Source organism: Protomyctophum bolini (assembly GCF_963924005.1).
Source record: "Protomyctophum bolini genome assembly, chromosome: 16".
NCBI lineage: Eukaryota > Metazoa > Chordata > Actinopteri > Myctophiformes > Myctophidae > Protomyctophum > Protomyctophum bolini.
The window spans coordinates 15,597,495-15,611,438 of NC_137877.1; the positions used below are offsets into that span (position 1 = coordinate 15,597,495).

General features: G+C 43.9%; 1 protein-coding gene across 7 annotated transcripts in view; it reads left to right on the top strand.

The window, feature by feature from the left end:
• Positions 1-13,944, top strand: part of tns1b (tensin 1b) — a 271,361-nt gene that overhangs the window by 231,075 nt on the left and 26,342 nt on the right. For 5 of the 7 annotated variants that reach the window (XM_080785765.1, XM_080785768.1, XM_080785766.1 and 2 more), the window contains 6 exons: positions 472-708; positions 1,124-1,569; positions 2,032-2,277; positions 3,493-3,573; positions 10,698-10,882; positions 11,541-11,679. In XM_080785765.1, coding sequence (XP_080641891.1) covers positions 472-708; positions 1,124-1,569; positions 2,032-2,277; positions 3,493-3,573; positions 10,698-10,882; positions 11,541-11,679 — 1,334 coding nt within the window. The remainder of the gene's footprint in view (positions 1-471; positions 709-1,123; positions 1,570-2,031; positions 2,278-3,492; positions 3,574-10,697; positions 10,883-11,540; positions 11,680-13,944) is intronic. The other 2 variants (XM_080785767.1, XM_080785771.1) reach the window with 1 other exon arrangement.

The window sequence follows — 13,944 nt, forward strand, 5'->3', positions numbered from 1 at the left end:
TCATCAGTATCGCAAAAACGCAACGGTATCGCAATATATCGATATGTCGTTGATATACATTATCATTGATATATTATCGATACATCGTCGATATCGTCGATATATTGTCCGAAGCCAGCGACATCCCTCTGTTTTAGCCTGCGTGTGTGTGTGTGTGTGTGTGTGTGTGTGTGTGTGTGTGTGTGTGTGTGTGTGTGTGTGCGTGTGCGTGTGTTGTTAGCCCTGGTCTAGTTTGGTTTTCAATGTTGCAACACTGTATCTAAATAGAGTAACAAAAACAGACACAAAATTGCTCTTTATTAGGTCCACGTTTCGGTCGCTTAGACCTTCATCAGGACAGACAATACAGGGCACTTTTGTATACATTTTGCAACACTTAAAATATGGAATATGGCATTTCAACGGATGTATCGTTATCGTATCGATATCGATCGTTGTCATATGATATGAAATTTTGTCCATATGGTGCAGCCCTAACTACCAGTCGGAGACGCTCATCAACGGGCAGGACCACCACGTGCCCTACCTGGAGCGCAGCACTGCGCCGGAGGAGAGGCCACCCCCGGAAACCGTCCGGTCGCTGGGCGGCGGCTCGTCTCCCGACGTCACGCATGTGACCGGCCAGAACGGCGGCCTCCTCTGCCGCTCGCAGTCGTACGGCGCCGGCGAGTCGATGCCGCGGGCGCCGGCTCGCACCACCAGCAGCAGGTAAAAAACTCCGGGACATGTCCCAGACTCTTCTCCCTTCTGGCTCCAAAACTATGGAATGCACTTCCCACTGCAATCAGAATCCAATCCTCCGCCCTGAAAACCTGCCTAGCCTGTAGCACTTGCCGTAGCACTAGCCCTAGCCTTGACAACCTTACAGGCATATGCAAAGGCTCAATTTATGTAATTTAGATAGCATTGTATTTGTATGTAGATTTAGCACTCCATAGTGTATTCCCATAGTTTCATTGTACAGATATTCCACTGTTAGGTGGATGTTAGGTTCTTAGCTTATGTATGATTCTTGATGACTATCTTTTTATGTATTTGATGTTTTACCATGTGTTGTTCTTTCTTACTGTAAAGTCGCTCTGGATTCAGAGCGCATGCTAAATGCCTAAACTGTAAATCGCAGGGAAGCTGTGCAGCGCGGCCTCAACGCCGTTTGGCAGCGCTTCGGCGTGCCCGAGGAGCCGCTGACGGAAGGGGTCAGCTACAGCCCGCCCCCCCACGTGCCCACTCACCACAGCCTGCCGCAGTTCCCTGCCCACCACCATAGCGTGTCCCAGCGGGAGATCGAGCAGTCCATCGAGGCCCTCAACATCCTCATGCTGGACCTGGAGCCGCGCCGCTCCTCGCCAGTGCCCAAGTCCCAAAGCGCTCCCCCCCCGGCGGGGGAGAGCGGCCTCGGCGTGGTGACCACCCAGCCGTCCTTCTCCCAGACCCAAGCCCGGCCCTCGTACCAGGGCGACGCTGCCATACACGGCCACCCCGCCGGACCCGGAGCCGGGCTGAGCTCCTCGCCCGTTCCCATGTCACAAGGGAGGGCCGGCGGCACGCCGGAGCCGGGCCCCGTTCAAGGTCAGTGTTGGACAAAAGTGATCACAAGTTTTACTTAAGTAAAATAACATTTATACTGCAATGTAGAGGTACTCTGTTACATGTACAAGTCCAGTCTTCCAAATTTACTTGAGTAAAAAGTACAAAAGTATTTGGCATCAAAATGTACTTTCAAAGGTTTTCACAGATCTACAAGCTTACAATGTGTCGCATTGTGATGAATTGTGAGCTTGTAGATCGACTATTTTCAAATAAAAAAGCCCAAATGTATGTAGGGTTGAAGTGGTTAATGTATGTTTTGTAATAATAATCCAAATCTACAAAGTAACTAGTAACTCATGTTTTCACATAAATGTAGTGAAGTAAAAGCACTATATTTGGATATTTGGAAACATGCTCATAAAGTACAAATACCTCACAATTATAGTTATGTACGGTACTTAAGTAAATGTACTGTAATGTTACTTTCCACCACTGTTCAAGGTTATGCGGCGTGTGAACCATCCGGAATCGTTCCCGCGGCCTCGCCACAGCCCTCCGCCAACGTGGCGGGCCCACTCCTGCTCAAGCCCATTAACATCTACCCGCCCAGCACGCTGTCCTCGTCCCCAGACGTCGCAGAGCCCCAGAGGAGCCCGAGCGTGTCGTCCACCTCCTCGCCCCAGCCCAAAGACAGTGAGCCTGAAGAGGTGTTCAACGTGGAAGGCCTGGTGGCCCAACGTGTCGCTGGTAAGTAACTCTGTGACAAACCTGACTGTACTGCTGTTTCACAATTTTGTTTTTGTTTTAGCATAAATGTGGGATAGAGACAATAATCTTGGACAAACAAAGGATTCACATTTTGTCAACGAATTTAAAAGGACAAATGAGCGTGCACACCCAAGCATACACCCACGAAGAGGCTCACTGGTGTAATCTTTTGGAACATCCACCTCTGAGGCCAGCTTGACTTTCCTGGCTCACAGAGCCATGCTTTGGAGCAAGTTGCGTTGGCGTACATGTGAGCCTGATGAGGTCACAATCCAGCCATTGTCCGCACAGCTCGGGCTCCAACTTTTGCCCCATAAGACTTTGCACTAAACTGAATCTAAGAATTGGCCCGCTATACGCAGTTACACAGTAAAATCCTCAGAGTTAATTTAACCCCCACAATTCTCTTGAGTTGTACTGAGACCCTGTGTTACTATTTCATAAGCCATGATATGATGTGGCTTATGATGGAAGAAAACAGAAAACACCTTAATGTCACCGTACAGTTTCAGTACTATCCAAAAAATAGATAAATAATAGACTCAAAACGAGAGGATTTATTTGAACAGCGTCGCTGCAAAAGTGTCAAAAGCAAACCTGTGATTTTGCACAAAGCAAACAGTCAACACAGAGAGAGCTGCCATCCATCTGTGCAGACAGCAGGACGGCGGCGGGGGTACAGTACACACCGTTCCGCCCTTATCTTATCTCCTGTCAGTCAAGTTGTCGGTCCCCGTACGTCGTGCAGAGAGGCTCGAGCAGGAAGTGCACACTTTTCTCTTCCAGGACGCTGACGTTCTCTAGGCAAACACACAGTGGTGGAGAAAGTACTTTCTTTACTTAAAGTGAAAGTATCAATGCTGCAATGTAGAACTACTTTTACTACTACTAGTAAAAGTCCGGAATTCAAAATGCTTTTATTCGTATTGACTTAATTTATGTTAAGTTGGCATTCAAGAGTGACATTTGGGAATGTTTGAGAATGTTTTAGTTTTTTTTTGTGTTCATGAATATTATTTCTGTCTCTAATATTCATCATATCTACTGCCAACTTATGGTACTTTAGTTATTCATTTTAACGCATAACTTTTTTTCACCCTCTTATTTACGTTTATTTATTTTTCTCTTTACGTTATAATCTTCATCATTCATAATTTCCCTCCTTTTCTCCCATCATGCACCTGTTCGACCCAGAATACTCGGCTCGTGTCCGAAGTGTCAAGTGCAGCATGACCTCTTCTCAGTCTGACCACCAGCGTTCTCACTCCCTCTCTGGTTGGTTCCTCCAGGCCTGTCTGTCCCGCTTCCTCGTCCCCATGGGGACTCTGTAATCTCGCTCCTAATCTGCTTGGCGTCTCTGAGTGCAGTGGAGTGCTTCTTTTTATGTTCTTCTATGCACATACGCCATTTTGGAAATAACTGTTCCTACTGTACTTCCAGGTCTCTTCCGACTTCCTTCACAGGTGTTACAGATGATACTAATTAAGGCCCTGTTCCATTTAGTGTGCAGTGGTTATCAAACCTTTTAATTTAGAGGACTACCATAACACTATGAGTGCACAAATGTAGCGATTCCAGTGAGCAAACATGCACAAAATAGCAGCACCATGACTCTGTTTGACAAGAATGGAACAGAGCTTTCTTTACTACCATATTATTATGTGAATATAAGAAGTAGGAAGAGTTATTTCCAAATTGGCATATGCATAGACATAGAGCCTATTGGTTTCAAATTTCCTATTAGTGCTGTTCAGTGTTGGGGGTAACGCTATACGAAATTCCTATTACTGTAATCAAATCACTTCTTAAAAGTGTAACGTGACATATTTGTTTTGCAATTTCAATACTTATTTTCAAATAAATTCAGTTGATTAAAATATATTATTTCCCTGTTCCTTCTGTTGCCACACATGAAAATCCAGACGATGGATTTCTGTTATTTTCCTCCTTCTTGATAAGACACAAAAGCTGCAGGTGTGCATGTATTCCGTGCAATATTATGACAATAATAAACATACTGTATGTAGCCTCATTGAATAGCCTACTCTCCCTCTGGACAATGTAAACAACTTGCACAAGAAATCGTGAAGGAGTTTTAATTGACGTTAACGCAAAAGTTACCTCTCTCATTAGGTAAGCCTGAAACATAACTTAATTGATTTGGCAGTAATCTTTAAAAGTAACGTGCAGTCGTGCACCCAACACAGCCTTTTTCCCTCTGTCCATACTACTATGTTCATATTTTGGTCTTTCTTTTTGGTTGATCCTGCTCTTTCGTCTTCTGTTTTCCTTCTAATTACGTACTTGACGCTTGGCGCTTGAGGACAGTTTTCGATAAATGTTGAGTTGTTGTGATACCTCCGCGATATAGTGATATTCGTGCCTGACCGCTCAAGCCCCAACATGTTTCTGTCTCTGCTATCAGTCGATGAACTAACCACATCTCATTTTAACCATTAATCCACATAGCTCTGCATCCACCCTTCATTTCTGTTTGCTCGGAGTGACAGTGTGATACAGCTTTTTTCCTCTCCTCAAGGTTAGGGAATTAACCTGACTGCGTGTATACAGCAGAGAGGGGGAAAAAAATAAAAACCCAATTGGGTAACGTTAAAGTTTCACAAGAACGAGACAAGGGGAAGCACAAAGGCGGCTCTGTCCCGAGCCAGGAGAGTGCATGTCACAAGATCCGTTTTGCCAAACTTGGGGAACAATACCAAGGCCAGAATACAGTGGCCTCTTTCAAGTCTGTGCTTTTTTTTCAACCACTCGGTTTTGAACATTTGAGAGAAAGGTACACAAAAGGACACGAAATCCAGGAGAGAGACCACAGCCCTATATAGTTGGAAACATGTCTACGGTCTTATCTGTCCGCGGGGAGACATTGGCCGCGGTGCGGAGCAGATTGTTCCTTCTAGGGCCCTAGGGTTGTCACGGGGGCCAGTCTGAGCAGATTGTTCCTGCTATAGGGCCCTAGGGTTGTCACGGGGGCCAGTCTGCTTGCTGTACCGCAGACAGCCCTGGTTCCATCTGACAGTGTACTGTAAACCAGTGCAGGAAAGCAACTAAGTACTTTACTTAAGTACAATTTGGAGGTGTTTTTACTTGAGTATTTCCAATTTCCTATACATTTATTTCTACACCACTACATCTCAGAGACAATTATTGCACTTGTATTCCTACATTGATTTGAAAATGAACCACTTCAGCCCTATATACATTCCGGCCTATTTACAAGCTCACAATGCGTCGCATCGTGACACATTGTGAGCTTGTAGAGCTTATATTTTCAAAAGATTTTTATAGATTTGAAAACTTTAAATGGGACCTTCTGTCTAATTAGTACTTTTACTTTTGGTACTTCAAAGGGATATTTCACTTTCAAAAAAACTTTTGGTCATTTCATCGTCTACTCAGTCTTATGTGAACACCCCAGACAGTTTTTAAGTTGCTTCAGTCAGTATTTAGATATTTTATATTCATTTTAGCTGCCCCGCCCCCTCCCTATACAAACCCATTATAACTTGATATATGATAAATTCATCGAAAACGCCTGGCGTATTTTCTGTTGACTGATAATGTCCTTCTAATACGCGAGGGGGCCGTGGTTTTACATTTACTGTTTATTTATTTTTAATAATTATTTTTGGTTTTGTGAGGAGGAACTGCAGCTGGAGGAGCTAGCTGGAGGTTATCTTCCAAAATAATTATTAAAAATAAATGAAAACAGTAAATGACAAACCACGGCCCCCTCACATATTAGAAGGACATTATCAGTCAACAGAAAAAGGTTTAGGTATTTTTGATTAATCTATCATGGTTAAAATTTAGTTTTAAATTATAATGGGTTTGTATAGGAAGGGGGCGCGGCAGTTTAAATGAATATCAAATATCTAAATACTGAATGAAGCAACTTAGGAACTGTTAGTGTGTTCACATAAGACTGAGTAGAATGAACAAAAGACATTTTGATGCCAATACTTTTGTACTTTTACTCAAGAGTATTACTACATTGCAGTATTGATACTTTTACTCAAGTAAAACATTTGAGTACATTGTTAAACCATGGCTGTAAACCATGGGTCATTAGCTAGAAGGGCTTTGGTCAAGTTTCCAATGAGGTCAGCTGTTGAGGAGTCACTTACCGTAAAACCTTTAGGCCATGAGGGAACTCCTTGTCTAGTTTTCTTTTTTAACTGCACCATCTATTCATTGTAACGTCCTTTTTCCTAAAGTCCCCATAGAATTAAGAAAAGCCCAGTGCTTGTACGTAGATCTTCTGAACTTTTGTTTTCAATATAAGGTTAAAGTGGGTAAACCGATTTTGGTCCATATAACAGTGGTGGAAAAAGTATTGGTATCAAAAAGGTACTTAAAGTGCCAAAAGTACCAACAGTAGAAAGTACTCATTATGCAGAATATCCAGTGTCACATTTTCCAATGTATAAAAGCTTACAATGCATTCTCTACAAGTTCTACAAGCTCACAATGTGTCACATCTATTTTAAATGTTCAAACTGTATAGGGTTGAAGTGGTTAATGTATGTTTTGTAATAATAATGAAAAATCCACAAAGTAACTACAGTAGTGGCTAAAGTTTTCAAATAAACGTAGTGGAGTAAATGTACAATATCTGGATCTGAGATGTAGTGGAGTAGAAGTAAAAGTATTGGACAATTGTACTAAACAGTACTTAAGTAAATGTACTTTACACCAGCTAGTGCTCTCACCTAAGATAACCTCTCTCTCAGTCACAGGTGCGTACACGTATGCGTATGAGAGCTTGATCCAATGAGGCTCCGCGGCACTCAGGACCAGGCTATCAGGTTGATGTTTTTGGAGCGCACCGCGCACGTTCTGAAATGATATCGTCCTTCTGGATTGATTGAGAACTAAGAGAGGGGGAGGGAAACACACACACACACACACACACACACACACACACACACACACACAAGGATCCAAAATATGTCCTGGGAATCTGGGGGCCGCAGCGGCTGGAAGTCATTAGCGGTTGCTAAGGCGACGGCCCAATGTTTGACAGTGCTCCGCTGTAGAGCAGTGCATCGTGGGTAATACATCTGGTTTGTGTGTTTCCAGGCCTGGTGCGAGACGACAGAGAGAGACAGTGTTGGAAAAAGTACTCAAATTACATAAGTAAATGCACCAATGCTGCAATATAGAAGTCCTGTGTTAAAAAACATGATATTTGAGTAAAAGTATTCATCAAATTATACAGAATGCCCCATTTAACTTAATTTTCCCCACAAAGAATTATAGAACTAGAGTAGACAAACTCTTTGGAAATTAGCTGATCTACAATATCCCAAAGCATCGCATTGCGACACGTTTTGAAGATGTACAGTAGCCGATATACAGTCCTTAAATTGGTTAATGTGCTCTAATAATATCTAAATCTGCAAAGTAGGCCTATATCTACAGTAGTTACTAAAGTTTCCAAATAATTGTAGTGGAGTAAAAAAAAAGAAAAGAGATGTAAAGCCAAAGTACTTTCAAAATTGTACTGAGAGAGAGAGAGAATCAAATTCAGACCAGGACCATGTGACACGTTTGTAGGCACGTCATTGGAGGACGTGCGTACATTACTAAGAGAAGGCATGTGAGTGTTCCTCGAACCCTCGCTATAGTCCAAATAACACTGGACATGAGTACATCCGCAGGCTGACATTTGGCACTGTTACAATCCATGCGAGACACCCAAACTCCATGGCAACAACAACCAACGTCATTCCCAGCCATGAGCTGTTAGCATCTCTCACAGCTGTGGGCTAATACTATCACTAACTTTTCCAATAAGTTTCTTTTTCTTTTTTCTCTCCCTCAGGCCAAGAAGAGGTTGAGCAGAAAGCCCGTAAATATTTTTCACAGTCTCCATAACAGTCAGACTCTCGCACTCGGGTGTGTCCAGTTGTCCACATGCTTTTCCATCTTTGGGAGGTGTCTGCCAGCAATATGGCTGACAGAAGCCATCGATCACAGTTTTCCGGGTCGGTGTCTGCCGACTGCAGTGTTTGTTGTTGTTGTCGTCGGTAAAGAGAAGTAGTGAACGTTCCACTTTTCTAAGAACCTTCTTGTAGCCTACTGTAGACGGGAGAGGAAGGACACGTTACAGTGAAAGGCCCAAATAGCCGATCTACAAGCTCACACGTCGCATTGCGACCACATTGTGAGGTTATATTGATCGGCAAATTTTTGTGAAGACATCCGCTCCGAACATTCTTCAGAACGGCACGCATGCCCTTCCAAAACCGATCAAAAGTTCCGGTTCTGTTTGGACGTTACAGCATTTTGTGGTTAAAGGAAAACTCTCATGCTGTGTGTTTCAGTTGCTTTGCTGATGCACAGTAAAGTCCTTACCGTTAATGTATGAGATGGAGGTCCATCTCGTACACTCTCTCTAAGTTATACAAATGGATACATTAACACTGAGGATTCTATTTGGTTATCATTTTCAACAGAACCCACACTATTCCATGATACAACCAACCTTGAAGTCAAGTCAAACAAGTCCCCATTCTCTCCGTTTCTGCCTATTTCCCAGCATTCAATTTATGTAGTCATAGTTTTAGTCATCCGTAGCTTGATTTTGAGTTAATTTTTATTTAGTTTTCGTCAGTGTTAAGACATTAGTCGAAGAAACATTTTCCTCTTTTAGTCGACGACATCAACACTGCTGTGGGGGTCCACCATTGGTCCTCTATCCAATCCACAGAGAACACACGCATCCGAGCACTGAGGAATCTTAAGACGCCACGGAGATGTTCCTCAGCACAATTGGCCCCCATTCAATTCATTCTTCTCATTGTCAGAGACTATAGGGGTCTGATTTCGTTCCGAGCCCTCTTTTGTGTGTGTGTCGTCCTCTTCTCCCGTCGTCCTTCATCTCGTTCCAAAGCGCACAGGGCAGCCACAGATAGTATTTCAGCCTTGGCTGGCAGTGCCCACATTTGGCCCAAGTTTGTGCTTTCGCTATAAAGCTCCGCACACCATTCAAGGCTCGCACATCATTGGCTTAAAAAGTGTTAACGCAAAGCCAGCTGGTTGCTTCACGCCAGCAAATGTATTATAATTTGTCTGTCTGTCTCTGTCTCTGTCTCTGTCTCTGTCTCTGTCTCTGTCTCTGTCTCTCTCTCTCTCTGGGCCCGAGGCTGAGTTCCAAACCTCAAATAAAATATGCATTTGTCAAAACATAAATTTCTTCCTCATTATACGTGAGAGAAGGCTATAGCCTACTTTATTAACGTTCAATGGATCCATCGCGACAAGCTAGGGAATTGCTTGCCACAAGTTGTTATGCGATGCGTCCCGACCTGGTGCTGACGCATTAGATCTGTTCATTTTGAAGCACGTTAGTAACGTGATGCCGTGGAACAATGCAAATTAACCTCTCGGGAACGTGCTTGTGTTTTTATGACAGTTGGCAGCCATAAGTGACATACACCTGTGATCCACATTTTTCAGGGATTTACTCACCCCTTTGTGAATTGCATGTTGTTTTTCGCTTAGAGAAAATACACCCTCCTTAATTATGACCAGCGTTGTGAATCGGCACCAATGTCTCTTATTTGTCGTAATTTCTCCCAGTTCCAAATCAACTCAACTTATGCTGGCTCCTTTGAGGTCCTTCCAGGAAAAAATAAATCACTAGAAAACAGAAAACCATTTACGTCAATGCACCAGCAATGCCTGATACGTCACCATTCAGAGAGGACATTGTCCCCCGGAAAACACAAAACACAGTGCAGACTTGTTGTTTGCATGTAAAAACAAATGGAGTTTGATGAGCAGCTGAACTGTTATTAACCCTCTCTGTGTGTTTAAGATTATGTCTGTGTTTTTGTAAGCTGCATGCATGCTGTAACTTAATTGGTACAGTAGGTGTAGAAGCCACAATGCAATGTGTTTCATGTCATGAAATTGCCTGTAGGCTTTGATTGTAATAATGGAGCCAGTAACCACTAAACCCCATATAGCATCAGTGGTTCTCAAACTATTTAATGTCAATAAGGACGCCCAAAATGATACATGGCCGTGGACCCCCATCTGAAAATATGTTGTTCCCCGACACCCCCCCCCCCCTCCCCAGAAACAAAGATATGAGTTAAAAATGTTTGCTCTGAAAGAATATATATTCAAAGATTTGCACACGTTGCAAGCTCATAGTGCAGCACTGAGTGTCGCATTATGACCTGACTGCTATTTTTAAATAACTAAAGTTTAAAATAATGTTTAAAGTGATTTAAAGCGAAGGAAACACAGATGTGTTCCGGGTCCTAATGGGTTTTAGTGGTTAAGAGGCAGTCGGTGCGTGAATAAAGCAACAAGAGTAGAATCTCAGGTGTGTGACTAACGACTAAGTCGTCTCGTTTAACGAGCAGGTGTCCAGGCACGTGGAATGCCATTGGACGAGCCGCCACATCACCGCACCGCCAGCGAGGGACAGTACCAGAACGGCCAGGAAGCAGTGGCCTCCCCCGACGGCCCGCTCCGCTCCCCTATCCGCTGCGTGTCCCCGGAGTTTTTCAACGCCATTGCCATGAACCCAGGGGGGCGGCCAAAAGAGGTAGAGTATACTACACACCAGGGGTTCTCAACATTTTTTGGCTGGGAACCCCCGGAAATGCTTTGACCCCCCTTCCCCACCCCCAATACAAACTGACTGCTTAAACCTTATGATCTAATCATTAAGGAAAGTTTATGCATGTACTATGTGTACTATGTAAACTCTTAATTTCCATTTCCAAGCCATTCAGTTGCAAAAAAAGGAAAAAATAAATAAAATAAAAATTGGGGACCCCTGCTATACACCACCACCGTGAGCCTTGTTTGTACTCCATCTCCGCCTATTTTCTACTGTAGATTATTTGTTGTTGGCTAGAGGCGCCCTTACTGTATGTGATGGTGCAGTATCAATTGAGCGAAAATGTCCAATGTACAATTAGGAACATATTCAGTTTGGAGTTAAGGTTAAGATTTTATATTTAGAGGTTAGATTGTAGGGTTTGGCATTGGAATTATTGCTGATTTATACTTAGTTCATCAGTGACGTGCCCCTGAAAATAGCAGAGCTTGCACAGTAGGTCGGCCAATTCCCGGGCTTTAAGGGTTAGGGTTGAATAATGGCAAAACATTGGAAAAAGGGCAGTCTCTGTTCAGTACGGTATAGTAATACAAACGTGTGTGTGTGTGTGTGTGTGTGTGTGTGTGTGTGTCCACTGTAGAGACACATGCACAGCTACAGGGAGGCCTTCGAGGAGATGGACGGGGGTCTCGTCAGCCCCACGGCTGTCGCTGGTGGTGAGGTGTTCCCCCAAACCCCTGCCTTCCCCGTCTCGCCGCAAACCCCTTACTTCAACCTGTGTAAGTCCCCCCCCCCCCACCTCCGGCTGACATAGGGCGATGTGGAGCTCAATTGGGCATTTTGGTTCTAGACAATCTGCTTTATTTGATCGCAGGATCTCAGTTTTATGTTCGAAGAGGCAGGGTTGTTCCGTTTGCCAGATCATCCTCAAAGAATGATACGTATAATAAGAGAGATGATTAGTTGTTGTTTTTAACGCGTGTACTACATAGAGGTGTATGACCAAAATGTTGAGATATGTGGTAAACGTTAACATCTAGTTATCATTCAATTGATGTAGGACATCATGATACAACCATAGCTCAAATCCACGTGAAATGATATTCTGAAATTACTTTCTGAAATGCCTTTTATAGCTTTGTGTTCATGTGATTTTTTCCCCCCAAATTCTACCAACTTGTTTCTAAAAGAAATACCTTTCTTCTTCTTTCTAAATTGTGCAAAAAACAAAAAAACAAAAAACACTTTTATATAAAGACATGATTCAACACAGCCTGAAGAAGAGGCACCTTTACTATGCACGAATGGAAGAGAACCATGACCTAATGTCTCCACCCCTCGTGGGGAGAGTGGCAGAGCCTCATCAAAATGCCTGAGTGGTGACGTCTGGTTGAACACTGCAAACACACTGGTCTACCTACCGCGCAAGTCAGCATTCTGTAGACTCAAAGAATAGGAAAGACGGAGCAGGCGGACAGTGAATCAAAGTTACCCGGTGGGCACAGACACTGACAGACACAGAGATTTAATTCCAGTCATCCAGTGGAGCGAGAGAACAGACAGAAAAGATGGACACAACAGGATGGGTAAATAGATAAATACACAGCGGTCCACAGACTCGGAGCCCACTAATTATCTGGTCATCGTAGCAATCCGTAAGGATCCATTTCTTTAAACGAACTCTCCAGACGTTACTGTGTAGATTTGGAGACAGATCCCTGCCCCCCCCCCCCCCCCCCCCAGCCCTCCTTTGTATCTTCCCATGCACTCCACCCAACACTCTTAAAAACAAGAAACGTGTATTAGGTTAGGTAACAATTACGTCCCCCGCCACCGTGCACACATGGCCCTTGGGGGCGTGCCTGTAAAAACTCCCCACTGTATTCTTAACACCCGCTTTTAACTTCCCCTCTGCCCCTCAGAGTGGGAACATGGCGTGACACTGAGCTCTTATATACGCGCTCGCAGATAAATAAACCAGGGCAACCGAAGAACCGTCGCTCTGCAGCGATCAGGTTTATTATGGTGCTGTGCGTCATCTCTCCGAATGTCAGTGGTGGAAAATGCGCTCACATTTGTTACTTAAGTGAAAGTATCAATACCGCAATGTAGAACTACTCTGTTACAAGTGGAAGTTATACTTACGCTTGCATGAGAGCAGGAAATATAGTTGGATTTCTCTCGGATGATGCTCAAAGTCCTATAGATAAATGTTCTTTCTCGCCAACTGGCCCCACAAAGCCAGCAAGCAGTAAATGTGTGAGGTTATCGCCTGCAGAAGCGTTTCATTGCAAAGGGAAACCGAAGCCTTGTAGCTGTCTGGGGGTTTGTTAACTTAAAACTAAGGCTGCAACCGTCGATTATTTTCTTAGTGAACGATTACGCCTTTCAGTTAATTCGATTAATCACTGATACTTTGTCGTATAACAGTCACGTAAAATATAGAGAAAATAGCAGCTATTTTCACTATTTTCTAATGTCTATCATTCTAAATCTTTTTTTTTGTGATTGATCCTGTTTTATTATTGATTAAATGGGATTAGTTCGATTGACTGTGGAACCCCTAGTTAAAGCCAACCCTAGATGAGACCGCCCCCCTGCAGTACAGCACAGCCATACAGGATGCACTATATGGCATCTATAGGTGGCACATGACAAAGATTATAGCTTATGGATTCTTTGGTAAGTGGAAGATGCACGCCTCTGTCAAAGTCCCACTGTCCCGACAGCGTCAGCCGTGTGGTCCCGCCCCCATCTCCCTCGCTAAGCGACTGCAGAGTGACCCCATGACCCCGACCCCCTCCACCTCCCATCCCCCCCCCCCCCCCCACACCCACCCTGTGTATCGCTGTTTCTCAACGTCAAGTCCGGGGACCACCAGGAGTCCAAATTGAACTCGCTGACGGGTCTGTGGCTCTTGAGAGTGTGCGTATAACAGGTTCCATTTGGTTCCATCTCAGGCTTAAATAAATACTTTTACAAGTGCAGTTCCCAGAGATAACTGGGATAAGATTGTACACTGGTGTTTACCGACCCGTAAGGTT